At 43.9% G+C, this 17896-nt stretch overlaps 3 protein-coding genes across 3 annotated transcripts; 1 reads left to right on the top strand and 2 right to left on the bottom strand.

Moving 5' to 3' along the window:
* Positions 1–236: 236 nt before the first annotated feature.
* foxa3 (forkhead box A3) lies at positions 237–4930 on the bottom strand. The gene is made up of 2 exons (XM_069161497.1): positions 4504–4930; positions 237–3196 (listed from the first exon to the last, which is right to left on the bottom strand). Exons 1-2 carry the CDS (start codon positions 4573–4575, stop codon positions 1868–1870), a joined length of 1401 nt encoding a protein of 466 aa, XP_069017598.1. The 5' UTR covers positions 4576–4930; the 3' UTR covers positions 237–1867.
* Positions 4931–8240: 3310 nt separating this feature from the next.
* irf2bp1 (interferon regulatory factor 2 binding protein 1) lies at positions 8241–12663 on the bottom strand. The gene is made up of 3 exons (XM_069161109.1): positions 11385–12663; positions 10848–11177; positions 8241–10573 (listed from the first exon to the last, which is right to left on the bottom strand). The coding sequence occupies exons 1-2, from the start codon at positions 12380–12382 to the stop codon at positions 10889–10891; spliced, it is 1287 nt and encodes a 428-aa protein (XP_069017210.1). The 5' UTR covers positions 12383–12663; the 3' UTR covers positions 8241–10573; positions 10848–10888.
* A 29-nt stretch (positions 12664–12692) lies between these two features.
* polr1g (RNA polymerase I subunit G) lies at positions 12693–15341 on the top strand. Its single transcript, XM_069161110.1, has 3 exons — positions 12693–13014; positions 13288–13432; positions 14225–15341. Exons 1-3 carry the CDS (start codon positions 12936–12938, stop codon positions 15030–15032), a joined length of 1032 nt encoding a protein of 343 aa, XP_069017211.1. The 5' UTR covers positions 12693–12935; the 3' UTR covers positions 15033–15341.
* The last annotated feature ends 2555 nt before the right edge of the window (positions 15342–17896 follow it).

Here is a 17896-nt window from a genome sequence, read left to right as displayed (position 1 = left end):
TGTTTGTGCAAAAATAGTTTGGAGCAAAATATATCCTTTGCATTCATTGAGATTTATGATAGAAGTCGGATGGCATCACTTTGATTTAGATAAACCTGGAAGCTTTACAGTGTTTTATTTGAGAGAGATCTTTTTAAGATTGCGTGAAATTTCTGTCAAAGTTCTGGGAAACAAACTTTCAGTGTTTGATTCGGCAGTTCGTCGACGCAAGGAAGCAAAACAAATGCACATTTTCTCCCCACATTTTGTGCCTTTTTAATAAGAAAAATGAAACATGAATCATTTGAATCACATTGAAACCAACAGAAACAACAACAACAACAACAACAACAAAAATATATATATATATATTATATCAGCACACTTTCAAGGTTTGGAAAGCAACATAGCTTAAATAAAAGACATTTCTCTCTGAAACTAAAACATGCTCCACAGAGGACATCACGTGACCTGAAACTTCTGCGTCCTCTGCTGTTTGTCAGAATAATCCTTCAAAAGATTGTCGACGCGCTGATCTCCTACCAGATCAGCAGTCGTTTGAAGAAATGGACCTGTTTTGGACGTCGAGGGTCAGTGGACACCCTTCGACATTGTTACACTGAGCCCCATTGAGCCGATGTATTGACGGTGTTAGGAGGGCAATCTTAAGTATTGTTGTAACACACACACACAAACACTCACTATCAGCCCACCTGGCCAGTGGGAGCTCCATAGTGCAAAGTACTGTATGTAAATTCCCCCCATAGTGCATCTCTCCTCTCTTCCACTGTTTTAGTAACTGACTTAACCTCTCCGTGCACCTCCCCAGTGAGCTGTTATACAACTTACGATGCTTTTGATGCTTATATATTCGTAATAAAAACAGGAAATTGTTTTGAGCCATGAGCAACAGAAAGACATCATAACTTTCTTCTTCTTCTTTTTTTTTTTTTTTTAAGTTGTTTTACCACAGTTGCTTTGCCTTTTGTCTTCTGGCTACAGATGCTTTTCACTTGTGTTTCCTCTACGCTCCTGCAAGGACAAAAATGTTTTTCTTCATATCAACCAAAACAACAATTCATGTTTTTTTTTGTGTTTTTTTTTTTTCAAAGTACAGACTTTACATTGACGGATGCCTGATCTGACAGAAATGACGGAACATAGTGTGAAAAACAAACAAAGCTGTAACAAACAAAATGAGCTTGAAACTGTCTCCCGTTGCAGTAACACCTGCCTGAAGCAGAAACCTGAAACTCGTCTTCTTCACTCCGTCTCTGGATGAACATACACATTTGGGTTGTAACTGGTCGACAGAGCGCTATACAAGATATATTAAAATTTATTCCCTTCATAAATAAATGCAAATATCCTTTCCCCCCTGACATTACCTCTATTTACATATTTTATACAAAGCTAATTTTTTTTTTGCCACACACACATGATGCGCCTGCGATTGGGCGAAGATAGGATCGGACTTTGACGTGTACACGGATGAGTCAAACGTCGTCATCATCAGTTAAAGACTTATCCAGTTTTTCTGTCCTCCACGTAACCAACCGGTCTCCTTGTTCTGTCCGAGTTGGTAATGGAACAGAAAATGTTCTTTGGTCCCTCAACTCGGCAGCCATTTTAGATGCGAGTCTCTTTGAAGGCCACTGGAGGTGAGCCAGAGAGGCAGATAGAAAGAAAGAGGAAGATAACTAGAGCTAGGGTGTCCATTTTAGAAACGGCAGAGAGAAACAGAAGTCTCCATCTTGGCTCGCCTCTGCACAGACAGGTGTGTGTGCGTGTGTGTGTGTGTGTGTGTGTGTGTGTGTGTGTGTGTGTGTGTGTGTGTGTGTGTGTGTGTGTGTGGAGGGGGTGCGGGAGGGGGCACCGAGTGTCCATATTAGGAGGCGTTGAGCACTGAGCGGCTGTACAGAGTTTGGTAATAAGCGCCTGAGTCCATTGTGGCCGGCCCCGCGCTGTCGTAGATCTGCTTGGCTCCCACAGGAGAGTTGCCAGTGTAACTGTTGTAGGCCATCACCTGGTCCTGGTAGGACTTGAGGTCCATCTTCTGCTCGTTGGACATGAGGTTGGTGATGGAGAAGGGGTGGTTGAAGTTGTAGTGGGGGTCCAGGGACTTCAGGGCATCGCTCTGCAGGTCGATGTGCTGATGCATGGCACTGGGTAGGAGGTGGGAGCTACCAGCTAAAGACTGGGAGTGGAGGAGCGGTTGAGAGGAGGAGGTGCCAGAGAGGGACAAGGAGGATGGAGGCATTGAGGAGGTGGAGGAGGAGGGGGGCAGAGAGACAGGTGGGCTGTGGAGGTGTGAGGAGGACAGCGCCGGGCAGTCCAATGGAACCAGGGTGTTTCGAGGATGAGGCTGGTCATCTGAGGAGCCCGGGTGGGAGTTGTCTGAGTGGGCGGAGTCAGCTCCCTCTGAGCCACCTGTAGGGCTGCGATCCTCCACCAGATGATCCACACTGTGGCCTCCTTTTCCTGAGCCCACCTCCTGGCTCTTGCCTCCTTTTTTTGCTGTCTTGTCCTCGATCTTGAAGCGTTTCTGGCGCCTCAGGTAGCAGCCGTTCTCAAACATGTTGCCTGACTGCGGGTGCAGCGTCCAGTAAGAGCCTTTGCCCGGCTTGTCTGGAGAGCGAGCCACCTTCACAAAGCAGTCATTGAAGGAGAGTGAATGGCGGATAGAGTTCTGCCAGCGCTGCTGGTTCTCACGGTAGTAGGGGAACAGGTCCATGATCCACTGGTAGATCTCGTTCAGGGTGAGCATCTTGCTGCCGCTCTGCTGGATCGCCATGGTGATGAGAGAGATGTAGGAGTACGGTGGCTTGGCGTGGGTCAGGGAGCGTCGGTAGGGCTTAGGGGGAATCTCCTTGGGCCCTGCTCGGCTCAGGGTCGCAGGAGAGGGGTACCCGAGCTGGCTCACGGACTGGCCCATATTCTGGTAGTGGGACAAAGAGCCCAGGGAGCCTGGACCACCGGGACCCAGCTGGCCTAGAGAGCCTGAGCCGAGGGAAGAGGTCACCGGAGAGAGGGACATGTGGCCGGCCCCGGAGCCCATTGAGGCCAGTGGGGAATTGCTGAGGCTGGAGCTGGGATACGCCATGTTCATACCTGCAGGCGAAGCCGTGGCCGGGTTCAGGTTGATGTAGCTATTGATGGTGCCCATGGAGCCCATGGCACCCAGACCAGAGTTCATGGTGCTGGCAGACGAATACATCTGAAGTTCAGGGGGAAGACGACAACATTTGGTTAGTCGTAAGGAAACACAGAGGAAACATCAGTTCACGTTTAGACCAATATAAATAGTTCAATCAACTAATTTGGACCTGAAGTTCTAAACTTTTCCGAAGCAAATGACATGAACACTTCTGTTGTAATGATTTGATTTATTTTTAAACTTCTAGTGCATCTGTGAACTGTGAAAAGAAAGCGGCTCGACTCTCCATTTAAAAAGTGGCTTCTTATCAATGCACAAAGAAGCTCTCAGTGTGCCGGGAGAGGACATGGATTTCACACAGCAATGTTAACCTGAAAATGCGTAAAAAGCGCGTCATGGTGCCTCTCGGTTCAGACGGCCTCCTCCACCGCTGCCACGGAAAAACAAGTTGGTCTGTAGGCCTATTTAATATAGAGTGGAGGGATGCTCTTATTTCATTTATTTTTTTGTATATATATATTTATGTGTTTAACAAAGATTAAGAATACTTTGTTAAATTGCCCAAATTAACTTTTCATGAAACCTAAAAGTATTTAGTATTTAAAATACGGGAAAACTATAAATCTGCGGCGGGCAAAAGGCATCTCAGACCGCTTACTGATTGTTGGTTAAATATTATCAGACTCTTTCTCCTTGGTGATTTCGTCAGGTCGAACTGAGGTGAGAACAGAAGCTGTTGATGGAATTAACGCTAATTGAATTAAAAGTCTCGTTTCATTTACACCTGAATTGTCGCAGTAGTTGAGCAGCTGCAGGGACGCAGAGGAAGGAGGCCCATTGATGAGCAAATTTCTTTTGGAAAAATCATGGAATGCCGGAGACAAGGATCTTTATGATTAAAATTATGAGGCCACATTTTGGAAATAAATTATACATGTAAAATTGATTTGATTGTGATCGGCCTAACCGTTGCTATTTTTTCTTGTTCGTGGAAAACATCTGTACAATATAATTACTAAGATCTTCACGTTAGAATAAAATCATTGTTAAACTTGCACTTTTGGGGGATTTTTCACTTTTATAAAGTTAAAGCGCGTCTTAGTACAAAATGTTACTCTGTTACACTTCGTTGTTTTAATTCTATAATATTTCCACATTGGAGTTTTAAGTTTAGTATGTAAAATCCAGCTGTCAATAATAATAATATTCTATAATTTTGCACAATTTGCACGTCATCTTCTGCTCTTAATTGCTTCCAAGATAAACACGGAGAGTTCACCACTATTTACAAAACCAAGAAATGAACACAATTGAATTTAATTATCGTTAAATTGAGTTGTTATTGTTTTGTGTGAACGCGGTTTTACCTCGCTGGCTTCACTGTAGAAAGTATTCCATTCTGGTAAATCATGGGCTTCCATCTTCACAGAGCTCAACATCCCCAACACAAAGTCTTTGGAGGAGAAGGATTTATCTACGTTCGGATTTTTGGTCTTTTTCAATATCGAAAATAAATGTAAAATCCTCCGTAAAGTAGGCCGTTTTCGGGGGGAAATCCAACCAGAAAGTTGTCTCCTTTTTGCCAAAAAAGACGAAGATTTTGAGACAACAAATGCGTAAAAATAATCAAAAAGTTACGTGTCGCTCTGCTCCTGGAAATGGTTAAGCCAATATTTATTACTTGTCAGCCATCCATTGTTTAGTAGCTTCAATCTTGTTATGGCTCAGGAGAAGTTGACTTTCTTGTGGCCCGTTTTTTCTGTCCACAGGGGCCCTCGGGACGCAGCGTGTTTGACTGAGTGCAGCGCGCAAATACAGGAGAGAAACTTGGACGTCCTCCTCTTATAAGGTGCTGGCCGGTACCGCCCCGTGAAGACATTTGAATACAGTTTTAAGGATCCAGGAAGGGAACTGCAGAAAGGCCGATGTGGCCCCCTGGCGTGCTGTATATTGGCGGCTGCACCGGGGCCACCTGGTCGACAAGCAAGTGTCTTTCCGTAACAAAGCTGAATGCTTTTGTTTTTATTGATTTTTTTTTAGGTCTTAGATATAGTCGCGTGCTTACTGAAGTTTGGATGGGTGATGTGCTGGTTATGATGAAGAGTTAATTATCCAACAGGTTTCTAATCTTCAGCTATAAACGGTTTGTTCTAATAAAAAAAAAAAACACACATTTTTTTAAAGAAAAGGATGAAGAAAGAAAAACAAAACAATGTTCTTCCTCTCAGAGCAAAACCACGTGATCAAATTCACTTATTTTCAGTGACGCTATATTTTCCTTTCTACAGTTTCTGGCAACACAACTTTAAAAACGTGTAAAAAAAAAAGAAGTTTTAAACTTGAACAACAAAACATTTGATTGGGATGATGTAGGGAGGCAGGTTTTTTTCGTGGGGTTTTGGGGGGATGGTGAAAGTCATGAAATCCCTTATCTATCACTTCCCTGGGGTTCGAGGCTTTTAACACATTCCCTGAGCATTTGATAGTGACCTCAGAGCCAAAGTCTTGATAATCAAATATATTCTTAACACAAAGAAAATCACGACTAAATTTGATTATCAAACGAGGATAATACAACATCAGCATCCTAATCAGAAACACAACAGTTTAACAAACTCTTCAGGTTCCCACAACTACAGAGAAGCGTAAACCTTCCATCATTAAAAACGCACCGTTTGCCCTGAAGAACAACTCTAAAACAGAAGGTAAAATAAGACCACTCAAAACCTAAAGGTACTTCATTGAGGGTTTTTTTTCCCGTGCGTAAACTGTGCGTAATAACAGTTCTTTGACGGACGTGTACTGGTATTAAAACGTTTGGATCCTCGTGTGTGCAGTCTGTGGGTGATGGGGTCGACTGAGTGAGACCTCCTCTCCTCTTCCCGAGAACTTTACAACAGAACTTGTTTTTTTCTCCTGAGGGGCATTCGTGGCGCTGCGCCACAGAGAAACTAAGCTACAATAAATAATGTAATCCTGGCGTAATGCATAGGGTCGAACTCCTGTGTTGTGGAATACACATCAGGCCTCGGTGCAGACGGAGGCCTATGAATGTCAATGCTTCTGCCTAATCGCCTGCCAATGGAGATGTAATTGATGCGCAGGCGGGAGGTCGACGGGATTAGACTTTGAGAAAAGATCCCGAGGAAATAACAGGAAGGAATATGAGCGCGCACATGCACCAAACATATGCAGCAAGGTTTCAGTATGAGACCTGATTGAATGTGTGAAAGTTTCCTAGGAAACAATAACGATCGCGTGACAGATCTGCGGCGCATAGGCCCACCGGAAGGCCGGTGGTACCTGCAATAGATGCGTTTTCACCAGAGGATTTTATTTGAGCCCTTCTGCGCACCATCACCTGTCTTTACAGGTGAAATGCTGAGTCTTTACTCAGCATTTATCACCTGTTTGCAAAACGCCGTGAAGTCGATTACCACGTGGAATGAGCTCACACCTCCGTGTCTGTAATGATGTAATTAAGGCCTGGAAGAAGTGACTTTTTTCATCTGCATGGTGGTAGATGGAGATTAAATCTGCAACATTGCAAACCAATAAACGGTCCTTTTATTATTATTATTAATTATTATTATTATTATTAATTACGATTATTTTTTTATTATTTTTTATTATTTTTATTAGACATAATGCCTTCCAGTGCCGGCGGGAAATTTGAGATGGTAAATCAGAAGGTTCCACTGGAGGCTGCATCACAGTGATGTTGCTCTGGAGGGGAAAAAAAACAAAACCCAAGAAGAACAAAAGCCAACTGCTTTGCCCTGGTGTCTTCCAGAACCTCTATACCGAGGACAAAAGTGTCCCGAGAGGTCCAACACACCGTTTTATTGATCTGATTTGCTGCCTCCACCCACTTGCAGGTCAAGAATGCGTCAAGCATCATTTCCGTCTATTAATAAACACTCACTTTCAGATCCTCTTTTTTCCTCCTCTCTCGCGCTGCGGGCTGTTTTTCAGGCCAATAGACCTTTCATCGTCCATTAACACCTCTATAATTGGTTTGACAATAGCTGTAATGAGCTGACACTAATGGAGGAAGCGACACATCGGCCCTACCAGGAGCGCGACCGCCGGATGGTGGGGAGGAATAATCAAACGACCCCTCCCGTCCTCCTCTTCTTCACAATAAAATAATGCTTCATCGTGGAGAGTTTATCGTTTGTCCCAAAATGTCCCAAACCAGCCTCAGATAAACTGCAGAAAGCCGAAGTGATTTCTTTGAGGAATCTGAATTTCTGTGTTTAAGAGCGTCAGTTCTCCATTAAAAACATAAAGTTAAACTCTTGAGTTACTCTGAGGTAAAGAGCGCCATCTTGTGGCCCCTATGAAGTCCACAATAGTTCAACCTGCACCGCCTGCATTTGTTTGGTTTGCTGACAGGTTTATTTGGCTCCCCGAAGTTTGGACATTTCCTTGTTCATGACTAAAGTTGTCACCCTGACTACTGTTGCAGCAGCAGACATGGATTAAAAAAAATTAATTAAACAAATAAAAATGCAGTTAGCTGTATCGTGACTAAGACTGGCAGCTTGACCTCCTACAAAAACACATTTTCAGCATCTCAGCTTGCAAAAACAAAAAGCTACATAATAAATACAACCAAATCTGACCAATACCGCAAGCGTTTGAAATCTCCTCTAAAGACATTTCAGTCATTTGTGTGAATTATTTACGTACAAGTGAAATTATAATTTTCTGGAGAAGCAGGACCAGAATTTTAGAAAATGCCATAATTACAAATTCCCCAAATTAAAACCGAACACGGTGTCAAATAAAACCGGATTCCTTATAAATGATGATTAAAATGTTTTGTTTTAAAGTCAGAATTATCATTTTGAAGAAATACAAAACATAAGAACGCTGACAGATGCATTAATACCTGATCAGAAAATTAAGATTTCAAGAGTGTTTGGAGAATTGATTAATTGATTGATTAATTAAACAGTATTCGGAGAACAAATAGGTATAATTATCATTATGTTGTTGGATTCTGTCACGAGGATCCCGATGAGTCACGTTAGAAGTTTTCCCCATAAACAAACCGTTGCATTGTTAAATCTTAGTGGTCAAACTCAAAGAACAAGTACAAGTTTCCATCCAATTTATTCCTGGTGTCTGTTTTGTACATGAAGCTGCAATAAAAACCAAACAGATCTACAAAAAAGTCCCATAAATGAAAAGAAACTGGACATGAGTGAGGGAAGTCAGTCGACTTTACAAAAGCTTCAGATGAAACAAAAGCTGTCGGATGGCGACCGAAGGGGAACAGATTCAGGTTAATCTTTTACTAAACAACAAAGCCAATGCACTCCTGCTTCCCCTGAGGTTCTCTCTCTCTCACACACACACACACACACACACACACACACACACACACACACACACAGACGGTAAACATTTTAGAAAGGCACTTAACAAGGGATTGCATGACATATCAGTGCATATTATAATTAAAATTCTACTTCTTGAAATCCATTTTCTCTACAACAGACCTGATCTGTGGGATATTTTCTAATAGCGAAGTTCTATTTAAAGAAACTGCCGAACACAACAGACCGTAGAAGTCCAATCGGTACAGTAGAACACACGAGCCTGTAAACTGTGAACGGCTTTGATAAGGAAACCGGCTGGTTCAGACCCGGCCAAGAAATAATGCAATATAGAGATTTTATTTTTATTTTTTTTTCATACATTTACATCCAGAAAAAAAATCAGTTTGGGCATAAAATGACCTTTGGTTTGTCTGTGCTTCCGTAAAGAGAGAATCCCCACGTAACTGTTATAATGTTGGGTTGTTTAATTTAGGAACATGAAATCCCTGCACTTGTTTTTATGTGTCGAGCAAATAAAGAAACAACACGGGACCAGAAATATTACAGAATCGTTGCTTTTAGGTGGATTCTCACTTTAAAAAAAAAAGAAAAAAGGTTGAAGAAATAATACGCAATTGTTTTTTAATTACATATTTCAAAGTGTTGCATATACTGTGACTAAGGATTGTACATACTATTATGGTTTATTTCAGTATATAACATTCTAGTATAAAATATAGTCCCAGGCCTATCAATAGATATCTTTTAATATACATTCGGGGTAAAGCGTAGGCTGGATCTCATCTGAAAGCAACATTTAAATTGGGTCAAACACCGAGTGTCTGTGGCTGGTTGATGCTTTGACAAATGATCTTGATTGTGTCTACACAGCAAACATTCTCCTTTCTCCGAGTCAGTCAGCTTCTCTTTTCTTTTTTTTAAAGCTGAAAAACAAAACAAAACAAATACACAGGCGCATAGAAATGTCCTTCTGTACACAGCTCATGTCGGTTTTGCATGATTTGTCTTTTTCGTTCTTCATTTATTTGGAAAAAAAAAAAAAAAAAAAAAATCTAAAAAAATCTGTGCAACAGGTCACGGATTCAGTCATGAAACAATAAATATGGATTTAAAAATCGAAGATATATTTATATTTGTCAATTGCATGTGTCATTTCATTTTGGATGAAGCGTTGGCAGAGAATATGGCATCTTGTCGGAGACAAAGTTTGGACTTTACTGCAAACAGTCGGAGGTTTGACCTTCTGCCGCCTCGTCCTTCTCAAGCTTGTTCATCAACTGTCCGATATTGAAAAGGTGTTTTTTAAACGAGACATCCTCCAGCAGGTCTGCTCATAAACTCCCATTAACAGCTACTCTAACCACCTCTGCAAATAAAATCGACGCCAATTATTGACTTTATTAATACAATGCTGACCGTATCAACACAGACATCGCAGAGGTCACTGCTCTTGCTGTCCCTGTTTGCATTGATTGTTTCTGGAAAGCTTTTCATGTGATTAAATCAATCTTTCAAATCATTCTGATGTTAAATTGTTTGTAGAAAGATGTCAGAATTTTGTTAAAAACGTTGCGTTGCGTTTTCCCGTCTATTTTCAGGCACGGTAGCTTGAGCTCGCCGGAAGTGCTGACATGGGCACAATGTGAGCAGCACATGACGAAGAGATCTCTGCTGGCTGTTGGACTGACAGTTTGACGTGGGACCGCCGTCCAGAGTTGTTCAGGCTGAGCTTGAAATTGCACAAGATGCAAATGGAAATTTGAATGTGGTTCATGAAATTTAACGTCACATTCTTGTTCCATGAGAACTACAGGATTTAGGTTAAAAGCTGCCGTTGCTCAGAGAAGGAACAAATAATGATGACGTGTGAAAGAAGTCTTTGCAACTTCAGTCAGATATCTAATGAGGTCTGAAAATGTGGATTAAAACTGGTGTGCGAGGAGGAAGAGGAGGAGGAAGAGGAGGAGGAGTTAGGACCTGTGTAGTGGAGGTTTTCTGATCTGTGGGTTGCCGTCTTGCTCCTCTTCTGGGTCTGTAAGCAGTCCGGTGCAGACTTCTCTTTCTGGTTATGTGATATGATTCTAGGCTGACAAAAAGCAAACAAATAAACATGAAATTACAACATTTCATCATATCAAAGCTGTCTGGTCTGCATGCTACAAATCTACCATTTTACATGTTATTTTAACATCTTGAAAAGCCTGAATAACAATTAGTCAGTGCAACAATAATGATAAAATAATACCAGTATTGGCTGTTCAATTAAAATAAAAGGACGCATTAAAATGTGGCTGTTTCCTTCTGAAAAGATCTCGATGCCAGATTTTAAACTGCGGTCGCTCCGATGTCTGTGAACCAACCTGTTGCTGCGTCGGGTCCTATTTGCCCTGAAAAATCACCATCACGTCTCTCTCTCTTTTTTGACGGTAACGTCTCCGCCTCCGGGCCCGGATCCCGCTCCGCTCCCGGACGTAGACGCAGCTCCGGGCCCGTTGCCGCCTCCGGATGCAGCAGCTGACGCAGCTCCCGCTCCACCGGTTCCCAGGATGGTGGAGACTTCTCCCTGCATGAAGGCCCACGGCGGACTGTTCGGAGAGGTATCCAACGGACAGCGCTCCCCGCTGGGGCAGTACACCTCCCCGTCACCTCGCCGACTCTGGATGTACACTCTGGTGCAGGGGAAGCAGAACCTACATATGGTGGACGACGAGAAACACAACAATCAAGACACAAGTTATTTGCTCAAGAAATTACTCTTTTTTTTTTTGGGTGTATAAAACTGCTCCAAAAACAAAGCAATTTTATTGACTAAAACATGAATCCACAAATTGCTTCGGGCTATTTAGTTTAAAAGTCTACGTTAACAGGAGGGGAAAACAAAAGTCAAACACACAAACCTGTGCCCCGGCACTGATGGACACTGAACAAAGTGCGTGTCCTCGAGTCTCTCGTGACACAAGGTGCAGGTCAGAGTGTTCCCAGTCGCAGCAGCTGCTGATCCCAGCTCAGAGGCACCGCTGTGGGGTAACGCTGCAGCCGTGGTGGCCGCCTCTGCCGAGGTGCCGGATCCTAGGGGCTCGCCTCCAGACCTGGCGGTAAGGGGACGCGGCTGCCTGGCCGGAGACGAGGCGGGCTTGGGACTGGTCTGGCTCACGCCTCCGGCCATGGAGAAGGACGAGGAGCCCGTGCTCTTGCCGCCGCCCGCCACGGCCGTGTGGGTCTGGGTCTGGGCCTTGGGCTGGTTCTGGGACGCGCTGAGCTCTCGCTCCAGCTCCGGAGTGATGAAAGGGGAGATCGCCATCCCGAGCCCGAGTTGTCTGCGGTTCATCTCGGCCAGCACCGGCGCCGGGAAGATCATGGGGCTGCTCATAGGGGCCGTCCTGGCGGTCATCCCCGCCGGCATGCCCGTGAGAAGCCCGTGGGGGATCCCCGCGATACTTTGGGTGACTAGACTCGGAGGGATGGCGGCACCGAGCATGGGTCTCCGGCCGCCGCCGGGGCTTTGACGGTTCACCTCTTGAGGCGGCTGCCCGTCGCGGTGCAGTCCGTTGGGAGGCACACGAACAGCTGACCCGGCGCTTTCTCCTCGTCCTCCCCTGTCGAAGCGGTCGCCGTGCGGCCTCCTTTCGTCCCCCGCCGCCTCTCCTCTGGCCGACGCGCCGTGTTTATTGGGCGAGGGCCCCGGTGACCGGACGGTCCCGTCCTGCGCGCCGTGGGTTCGCTTCAGCTGTCGGGCGCTGGCGATGAGGAACTCGATCTGGTTCGCTCCCTCGTAGTTTACGCAGCCGCGGCACACCACCTCGCTGAAGTCCCACACCACGGTCCACGGCATCTTCGGCAGGTCGCACAGGTAGCACCACTGGCGCCTGGAGGAGGAGGAGGAGGGGGACGACATGTCCGGCCGGACACCGCGCTGCCCTGAGCGGCTCGGACGGGCCAGCTAACGCACTAGCACAGGTTAGCTCCGTTAACCTGGTTAATCTTCGACAGGTGCACGCCCTCAGTCCGACACCGACCTTCCGCCTCGACGACCTCCGCGTCGCTTCACGACGACGTTACACATTCAAAACGGATAAAAGCAGCTCAAACTACTTGTTTTTTTCCAGCTCTTCTTCTGAAATATGTGATTTGTTTACCCACTTCGGCCTACCGTCCACCGCTGTCAACCGCTCTCCCGACGGACGCGCTGACGTTACGTAACCGCGCGAGGTGCATTGTGGGTGTTGGAGTTTCCACACCGCAGGCCTTCCTGTTTGAGCCCCGGTCGAGGAACTACAGCCAGAACTGACACGGAAGTGACGTAATTAAAGGTCACAGTTCGTTTTTGTGTCAACACATGTGCTTCCCCCCCCGTAGCCATGCGTCTGTAGGGAGGAAAACTTCAAACTTCAGGCGGCTGCGGTTCGTTTAAAAACCTAAAAAAAATAAAAAATAAAAAATAGAAGAAAATGCCAAGAGACATATCATCTTCATCAAGCGGAGATGAAGCAGAAGAGCCTGCAACGGAGTCGACGGCAAAGCAACAAGGTGAGTTCACACGCAGTGATGGAAGCTGCTGGTTTCTTAAATTAGACCAGCTTCATGAAATAAAATGCAGTCAGGAGATTATATATTGTTCTATATATATATTTATATTTATATAACATTGTGTATTACATGTGATAACTGGAACTAAAAGGAGGTTCACGGATAAAGCACATTCAGGCAGCGATACTGAAAGTTGAAACGAAAGCTGAATGCAAAATAAAACAGTTTTGTTTACTTTATTGATCAAATACTGAATGTTGTTTGGATCCGCAGACAACAAAACCACAAGGTACCAGTGTCCTGCTGACTTTGCGTCTTTCTGCCATGAGCCCTGCAGCAGCACTTTGACAGACAGTCTGAAGAACAGCAAGAATGAGTTGTGGCTCATTAAAACTCCCACAAACTTCAACCCTGAATGGTGAGAGGAATCAGGGATTTCATCTTTGTTTTGGTTTGAGCATTTCAGTGATTTAACCCCGGATTAACCAGACCGAATATGGGCTGAGTGAAATATTATACAATACATCGCCCCACTTTATATTATATTATATTATACATTGTTTGAAAGCAACGATTCAAACCGTGTAAGACATTTTAAGATAATGACACCACAGCATCTGCAGCAGCAATAATTTATTTCTTTGCAATGAGAGTTTGTAAACTGTAAAAAAAAAAAGTCATTACTTACCTTTTCTGTCGTCTATCGGGGCAAATACTTATTGAACCGCGGTGTGCTGCAGACTATTTTTTATTGTAAGATACAAGCAAAAATACTTTCAATATTATAATTATTTTTATTCCAGTAAATAATATGGTTAACTGCTTCCAAATGATCTGTAATGATAAACCTGTTTTCAAGGCAAAGTAGACAGATTATTTAAGAAATATTTACCTGAACAAGTGGTCACAAGTTAAAATTACAGTATAATGGCAAGTGCTAAAATGTCATTGAATAGTCGCACAAGGAGAGAAGAGTCCTCCATCTAAAGTCTGCTAACGTTAGCTGACAGTAGCCAGGAAGTCAACGGTATAAACGTCATCAGTTGGCGTGTTGAGTTCAACTTCGTATTTGTAAATGAGGAAATGTTTCGTGTCTTTATTCTAAAGTCAGTGTCTTACTTCATACAATAATACAAATAATGTAAATTCCCAAAGTTGAGCACACTTTTGCCAGCATGCCATGAATGATGCCTGTCCTCCGCCCGTCCAGTTTCAGTGGCGTCAAGGTCCCTCTGTCGGGTCTCCAGACCGTGAAGGTTCCTACTGCTGAAGGTGGAGCGAAGACGGCGACCGGCCAGCAGATCTACAGCATCCTGGCGTCCGACCGCGGCGCCGCAGACCTCCACCTGCTCACCAGCGACAAGCAGCCGTCAGACGTCATGGTTTTTGCTCCCGCTTTTTCAGGCCTGCTAAATGTGTGCGAGAGCTACGGAGACAGCAGCACCAACCAGGTCCCTCAGGTCATCCCTGCGACTCCGGCACCCTCCATACCCGCCGGGCTCAAGCAGCGATTCCACCCCTTTGGCAGTAAGACCCCCACGCTGACCTGCGTGGCAGAGAGTGAGGTGGACGGAGCTGCCTTCGGACCCTCATCTACAACCCTCCGCCCCCTGGTAGTCAAACGATTCATTGAAGAAACGGGGAATAAAGAGGAAGAGGAGGAGGAGGAGGAGGAGGGAGGAGGGAGGAAAAAGAAGAAGAAGAAAAAGAAAGAAAAGCGGATAAAGACGGAGGATGTGGAGGAAGTGGTGAAGGTGGAACCTGAAGTTCAGGGAGACGAGATGATGGAGCTCCCGTTCCAGGAGGGCGATCATTTGGCGGAGAAGAGGAAGAAAAAGAAGAAAAGGAAGGACAGGGAGCGAGAGGAGGTGGAGGAGGGACTGGAGCCCAGCGTGACGGTGAAGGTGGAGGAGGTGACTGTGAAATGCGAACCGATAGACACTTTGTACGGTGATGCAGCAGAGGGTTCAGGAAAGAAGAAGAAAAAGAAGAAGAAGAGCAAAACTGAAGATGACTAGTCCATTGTCACTTTGTTGTTTCGTTTGTTTGTTTATTTTTTAACCTCATAAACGTGTGTGGGAGAGAGAGCTTACGTACAGACGGCGTATTTCTGCATTTTTCTGTCAAGTTGTCGTGCATTTAATAGAATTACGCTTATGCTGTGTTCCTGTGTTTATTTACTCAATCGATGTTGCTGGTTTGGCAGCAGGTTCATAAAACCAGATACCCGGAGCAGAATAAAACATTTACCATCACGTTTTTTGTCAATAATCTGAGTCAAGTATTAGAAAAAGTGTTTTTTATTTGCTAATAAATAAACTCTTAAAGGAATTGAAAAGAAAATGAAAACACGTGGTGTTTTTTTGTGCTGCATTTGGCCCTTTCAAGTGTACGGCAGCATTTTCCTCTCGTGCCTGATCAAAGCTGTGATTTCATCCAGAAGGAATGAAACTTCAATGCTTATTGTAACTCAACACTGGCTTTTAAAATGTGCAACAAGGAAGTGCCCAATTTACAGAGTAGTAGTTTTCCAATGATTTGAGGAGTTTTTCTCAGGATTCTTGTCAGTATTATACATAATTATTCAACACATGAACGGCGCCGTAGTATGTTTTGCAGCAGGCTGTAGCTCCGGCTCTGTCCCTGCGCATGTCTCAAAAAAGTAATGTGAAATTTAAGTGTTGAGATTTATTGGCTCAAAATTGGCCTTTTAGTATCACTATGTTTCAATATCCACTTCTGATGTAATGCAGGTTTGTCTCTGAACACAGCTCTAGAAAATATGGTTTTCCTTTGGACTAGAACTGAAACGGTCCAAGAAACTCTTCATGACCACGATCTGTTGGCGTTCTCGAGCTGTATTTAATAAAATAAATAAAATAAAAAGTTGCATACTTGCACAAAATACTGGCATCACAGCCTGTACTGGTGGATCCCAAATCTATAAATCTCTTCATTTGCACCACCTGCCAAAGTTCTTCTTGGTTTGATTTAACAGAGAAATAAGCGGTTCTGACAGGAAGATGGCGCCATAGTCCAGACTTTGCTGTGTGGAACAGCAGCCTGCAGCTTCTGAACAACCTCAGCTTCTCAACTACACGCTACCATTACTTAGAACTAATGTAACACAGATCTTCTGTTGCTGTCCAAATGCACAAAGAGAGGATTTATAATCGTTCCTTTTTTTTCCCGATGGCAGCGAATCGTCAGATCTCTGTGACACTCAGGTGAAAAATCTCCAGGCTCCAGTTCAGGCTCTGCATCCTCCCCTCCTCCCTCCCTGCACTGCTCTCCTCTCCCTGCTCTGCACCGGAGTATGGTCCTGTTTCTTAATGAGCTCAGGCACCTCTGGTGCTATCGCACTCTCACCATCTGTAGTAACCTCCTGCACATGCTGCAAGCCTTATTGATCCAGCCTGGGAACATTCACATCTTCCAAGGGGCTCGTCAGACCCGAAATGATCAAAACTATGATGGGGATAGAAAATGAAACCATAAAATACCAATAACATCTTTTTTTAAATACTTTCTACTGGCTGAATTAGACGTGGCTTGCAATCAGGACATGTATTTTTTTTGTTTTAGCGGGCAGTCGGAGCAGAGAGCCGCAGATGTTAGATGCTGAATAAAGCGGTTCTCTGTGGGTCACATCCACTGCCAGATTTCTGTGTATCCTCACAGGTATGTTGAATGTGTGTGTGAGCTTCTGTGCTTCAGAGCCAGTCTTCAGGCTTGAGTGCCTGGGTGCATTTGCCTGTGTAACTGAAATTGTGTGTGCAGCAGCATGAGCTTGAAGTCAGTGAAATGAAAATGTTTTTTTTGTGTTTTTTTTACCATGTTGGCTAAATCTTATAAGCATTCTTTTCTTCAACTTAAAATTCACGTGTATTGCTTTTTTCATGAAGACATTTTTCCCTTTCAAACTTGTGTGCCAGTTTCTTCACATCAAAGCCATTAAGAATAAAGATAAACAACAACTATCTCCTTTAAAATAAAATTCCTCTCATCGTGTGATTTCCCATTTGAAATGAAAGTCTGATGCTGTGTTATGTCGAGTCGTCATAATATGTAAAACGCAGATGCAGAGCTCTGACTTGGAGGCCAGTCTTAAGTGACCGTGAGAGAAACTGATGGCAAAGCGGATCGACTTATAGCTAAATGTGTGTGTGTGTGTGTGTGTGTGTGTGTGTGTGTGGTGGCTCAGTGATCTCCAAAGTTAACTCCTCCAGGTGGCTCTCCATTTTTTTTTGTTATCTGTGTCTCTGTACATTAAATGAACTGGAATCAGAAATCATCTGGATAAGAACCAGATGCAGGAACTTTGTTCTGGGTTCCACCTCTCAGATGGGTTCTGTATACGTGGTCCTACAGCAGTGTCCGCTTTCATTTGGAAATCCATCCAATTCATGTCGACAGATACTTTGAAGTAAAATTTCAAAGTTGTCAACCTGCACTGCAGCCAGTCACACAACAGAGCTGGAAATTAGTAAATTAGTCAGTCAGAGCAAAGATTGAAACGTGAAGTGCAAATACGATATGGCATTTGGTGTTCTTGATAAGAGGTTTTTTTTAAAGTTTTTTTTAGGGTTTGTCTCAATGGAAATAGTTTTTTTGCATTTTGAAATCATTCTGTATCTTCATCCTGAAAATAAAATATGCCTTAAAAGGGATTTTTTTTTTTTCTTTTTGGTGGAAAGCTAGAATTCTCCAGAAACCTGTTAAAGGTATTTATTAGCGACCCTGCCAGGCTCCGGGGACTTTGTAAAAGTCATTATGGTGTCTGTAGAAAACTGCAGGGCTGAATAAGGCATGAGCTGCTTTCCAGGCAGATTAGCATTTATGTTGTTGTGTAGGATTTTCTTTTTTTGTTTGTTTAATTTTC

Source organism: Embiotoca jacksoni, unplaced genomic scaffold (assembly GCF_022577435.1).
Source record: "Embiotoca jacksoni isolate LCO1_2020_lvr unplaced genomic scaffold, fEmbJac1.0.p SCAF_28, whole genome shotgun sequence".
Lineage (NCBI taxonomy): Eukaryota > Metazoa > Chordata > Actinopteri > Embiotocidae > Embiotoca > Embiotoca jacksoni.
This window is presented reverse-complemented; position numbering and strand designations above follow the sequence as displayed.